Below are 4,007 nucleotides of genomic sequence, written 5' to 3'. Positions count from 1 at the left end.
CCTACGGCCTGACGACCTACGGCCTGACGACCTACGGCCTGACGACCTACGGCCTGACGACCTACGGCCTGACGACCTACGGCCTGACGACCTACGGCCTGACGACCTACGGCCTGACGACCTACGGTCTGACGACCTACGGCCTGACGACCTACGGCCTGACGACCTGCGGCCTGACGACCTGCGGCCTGACGACCTGCGGCCTGACGACCTACGGCCTGACGACCTACGGCCTGTCGCCCTTTCGGCCAAATGCTCTTTCGGCCAGACGCACTTTCGGCCAGACGCACCTTCGGCCAGACGCACCTTCGGCCTGACGACCTACGGCTTGATGCCCTTCAAAGCTGACAATTTACGGCTGGGCTACTCACGGCATGATGATTTCCGGCCTAACAACCTGATGATAACATCAAATATCCACATATGCATATGGACTTGTGTTTTCCAGGTATTTCACGCCTTAAATAATTTATCTCTTGTTGAGTACATGGAACAATCGATCAGACCAACGAGTTATAGATGCAATGTTTATGGCTATAAGCTGTCCATGCTTTTGAGCTACCACTTGAATTTTTCGTAAGTTTCTTCTCAGTATTTAACTTAATTTATTAGAGCCCATTCCTTTTCCAGGATACACTTTTTGATCACCGAAACCTGGCAGTTCGATTCTCTCGGAACCAACTCTACCAAAGGCATTTTCGGTCAGCTTCAGCAGAATTTGGTGGATTTCTCGGTCACCCCTGTTGGGTATGCTTCCGAGCGTATTTACTTCTATCAACCTGTGCTGGAAGTTATCGGAGGTCGGTTCCATACAGTTTTCCGGCATCCGAAAAATCATAACAACAGAGATGTATTTCTCAGACCTTTCGAACCAGGCCTTTGGGTGGCAATGGTGGGATTTGTCGTAGCGGCAGTTGTTGTTCTTCGAATTTCTTCGACAGTTCGACTACACGATGAACACAACTACATCAACTACCATCACCTGCTTCTGGCGTATGGATATCTTTGTCAGCAGAGTTATGCCGGAATAATCCTAAACCATTCCTCCAGAGTTGTGATGATAACGATTTTAGTGTTTGCCGTGTTTATGTTCCAGTTCTATTCAACGTTCATTGTTGGTTACCTACTGATTCCTCCTACTAAAACCATTAAAACAATAGAGCAATTGCTGCAGAGCGATCTAGAGTATGTGATTGAGGAGAAAAGCTATAATCACTTCTATTTCAAGGTAAATATGTAAAGGTTCAGAAAATCGTTTCTTAATTTAGGATTAATTTTTTTTACAGATATCAAAAGATCGTTTTGTTCAAGAAGTGTACGACAAGAAGGTAGTCCCCGGTCGATATGGCTTTGTGAACATGTCTACGGGGATTGCATTGGTGAAACGTGGTGGATTTGCTTTTCAGTGTGATACTACCTATGGATACACTTGGATTAGAGGTAATAACATGAAGTTATAGCTTTCAGAAAAATCTAAACGAACGCTATTACTTTTTAGACACCTTCACCGACGAGGAAATCTGCGAACTTCAAGAGATTAATCTGTTCCCGTTGCGTCCGATGAACTTTGTGGTGCCGAAGTGCAGTCCACTGCAGGGGCTGTTTAAGGTGTCGTTGCAGCGTTTCATGGAAACGGGACTGGCACAGTATCACGTGGAAAAAACTGCCGCATCGAGACCGCTCTGCACGATGAAAAATTTTTCCGCAGCTCAAGTGGAATTGCGGGACATTGCGAGCGTTTTCTGGATTCTGTTTTTGGGGATTGTGGTTAGTGCGAGTATTTTAGCTATTGAAATGAGTTTCTCTGCCGTTAGACAACGGTTGATGCTTAAAAAATTCATGGAAAGACGTCAGGAATGGGTTTACTAAACGATGGTTACATTAGTTTAACTGTTGTTGGGGTTAGAGTTGAGAACCCAATCATTGTAAGGAATACACAGTGTGAATTCAAACACTTGCTTCATTTCCTATCAAACGATTATCAGCTACCTTTTTGCCTTTCTTACAGAAAGGTATAGTTATCGGTCGATTTGGGAGATCATTAATTATGGGTCTTAGATATACCTTTATAGGTACCTATCTAATCAGCTCGACGAGTTCTGATGATGTCTGTGTATTTGTGTAAATTTTTGTAAACTTTGTTCTCGACGTTTTTGTGAAACTGAGCAGTACAATAAAAATGATTTTTATCTTGAAAAATTTGATTTTTTTTCTTCTTCAACCTATAAAAGAAAGAAAAAAATACAAAATAGTTTGAAAATTTTTTTTTCATAGTAAATATCAAAAATCATCTCTCCAAAAAACGTGTCAATTTGGCTTGCTAGCCACAACCAGCAATCACTAAAATCAAGATTATCGTATATATGACGTCAAATTATATGTTGACGTCATTGATACGCGCTTGCTAACTAAAAGTATGGATCTGTCGATGTGTGGAAGGGAGAACAGACAGGCTTCACTCCCACTCAGGTTCGATGTCATCGTGACAGGAACCGTGTGGGAGGAAGACAACAACTTAAATTCTCCCGGCCTCTCGTTTAGTTTTTTCACTTGCTGAAGCCAATGGAAAATGACAACCAAACAGTAGCGCCACCAAGCCCTCCATAGTAGAGTTTGAAGCATTTGGGATTTTTTTTGGAACATGCATGTAATGCTAAAAAGCTTATAATCATTATTGACAAAGTTGAAGAAACAGGAAAGAACTCCGAATAACCATTTTCGCCAATTTGACCAAATACAAAAATGACAAAATCGACAAAATTGACAAAATGGAAAAAAAATTGACTAAATAGACCAATTTCACTAAATTGACGAAATTGACAAACTTGACATAATTCATTGATTTGACAAAATTAACTTAGTTGAAAAAATCATAAAATTGATAAAATTTATAAAATTGACAAAATCGAGAAAATTGGCAGAATTGACCAAATTGACGATGACAAAATGGACCAAATTCACTGAATTGACAAAATTGACAAGATTGATAAAACTGACAAATTTAACAAAATTGAAAAAATTGACGAAATTGACAAAAATAACAATATTGACAAAAGAGATGACAAAATCGACAAAATTCATTAAATTGACAAAATTGACAAGATTGATAAAACTGACAAAATCGACAAAATTGAAAAAATGACTAAATTAACGATGACAAAATCGACAAAATTCACTGAATTGACAAAATTGACAAGATTGATAAAACTGACAAAAATCGACAATATTGACAAAATTGAAAAAAATTGACCAAATTTACCAAATTTAAAAATGGCTTAATTCATTGATTTGACAAAATTCACATAGCTGAAAAAATCATAAAAATTGATAATATTTTTAAAATTGACAAAATCGAGAAAATTGGCAGAATTGACAAAATTGACTATGACAAAATCGACAAAATTCACTGAATTAACAAAATTGACAAGATTGATAAAACTTACAAAAATCGACAAAATTGACAAAATTGACCAAAATGACCAAATTGTCAAAATTCACAAAATTGACAAAGACAAAATCGACAAAATTCACTATATTTACAAAATTGACAAAATTGAAAAGATTGACAAAATTGACTGGCGAAATTTACAAAATTGACCCAATTGACTAAATTTTGTCCAAATTTACAATATTGACAAATTGACAAAATTGACAAACTTGACAGAATCGAAGGAAATTGAAAAAATTGAAAAAAATTGGCCAAATTGACAATAAAAAAATCGTAGAAATGCACTTAATTGACAAAATTGGCAAAGCTGTCAAAATTGACAACATTGACAAGATTGACAAAATTGACTAATTTGATAAAACTGACAAAATTGACAAAATTGACAAAATTAACAAAACTGACCAAATTGACAAATTTGACAAAATTGACAAATTTGACAAAATTGACAGAATTTTCAAATTTGAAAAAGTTGACAAAATCATGAAAATTGTTAAAATCGACAAATAAACAAAATCTAGAAAATTGGTTAAATTGACAAAATTTACTGAACTAACAATGC

The 4,007-nt window shown here is 37.0% G+C and overlaps 1 protein-coding gene across 1 annotated transcript; it reads left to right on the top strand.

Moving 5' to 3' along the window:
- The first annotated feature begins 487 nt into the window (after window positions 1-487).
- On the top strand, window positions 488-1,869 carry LOC129753213 (ionotropic receptor 75a-like). The gene is made up of 4 exons (XM_055749012.1): window positions 488-576; window positions 631-1,228; window positions 1,287-1,440; window positions 1,499-1,869. Exons 1-4 carry the CDS (start codon window positions 488-490, stop codon window positions 1,867-1,869), a joined length of 1,212 nt encoding a protein of 403 aa, XP_055604987.1.
- The last annotated feature ends 2,138 nt before the right edge of the window (window positions 1,870-4,007 follow it).

Source organism: Uranotaenia lowii, chromosome 3 (genome assembly GCF_029784155.1).
Source record: "Uranotaenia lowii strain MFRU-FL chromosome 3, ASM2978415v1, whole genome shotgun sequence".
Lineage (NCBI taxonomy): Eukaryota > Metazoa > Arthropoda > Insecta > Diptera > Culicidae > Uranotaenia > Uranotaenia lowii.
The sequence above is the reverse complement of the archived record's forward strand: the minus strand, read 5'-3'. Positions and strand labels throughout refer to the sequence as shown.

Coding starts and splice junctions, on each gene's coding strand:
- LOC129753213 (XM_055749012.1), top strand. CDS start 488: ATGGAACAATCGATCAGACCAACGAGTTATAGATGCAATGTTTATGGC. Junction 577..630: donor AGCTACCACTTGAATTTTTC/GTAAGTTTCTTC, acceptor TTCCTTTTCCAG/GATACACTTTTTGATCACCG. Junction 1,229..1,286: donor ATAATCACTTCTATTTCAAG/GTAAATATGTAA, acceptor TTTTTTTTACAG/ATATCAAAAGATCGTTTTGT.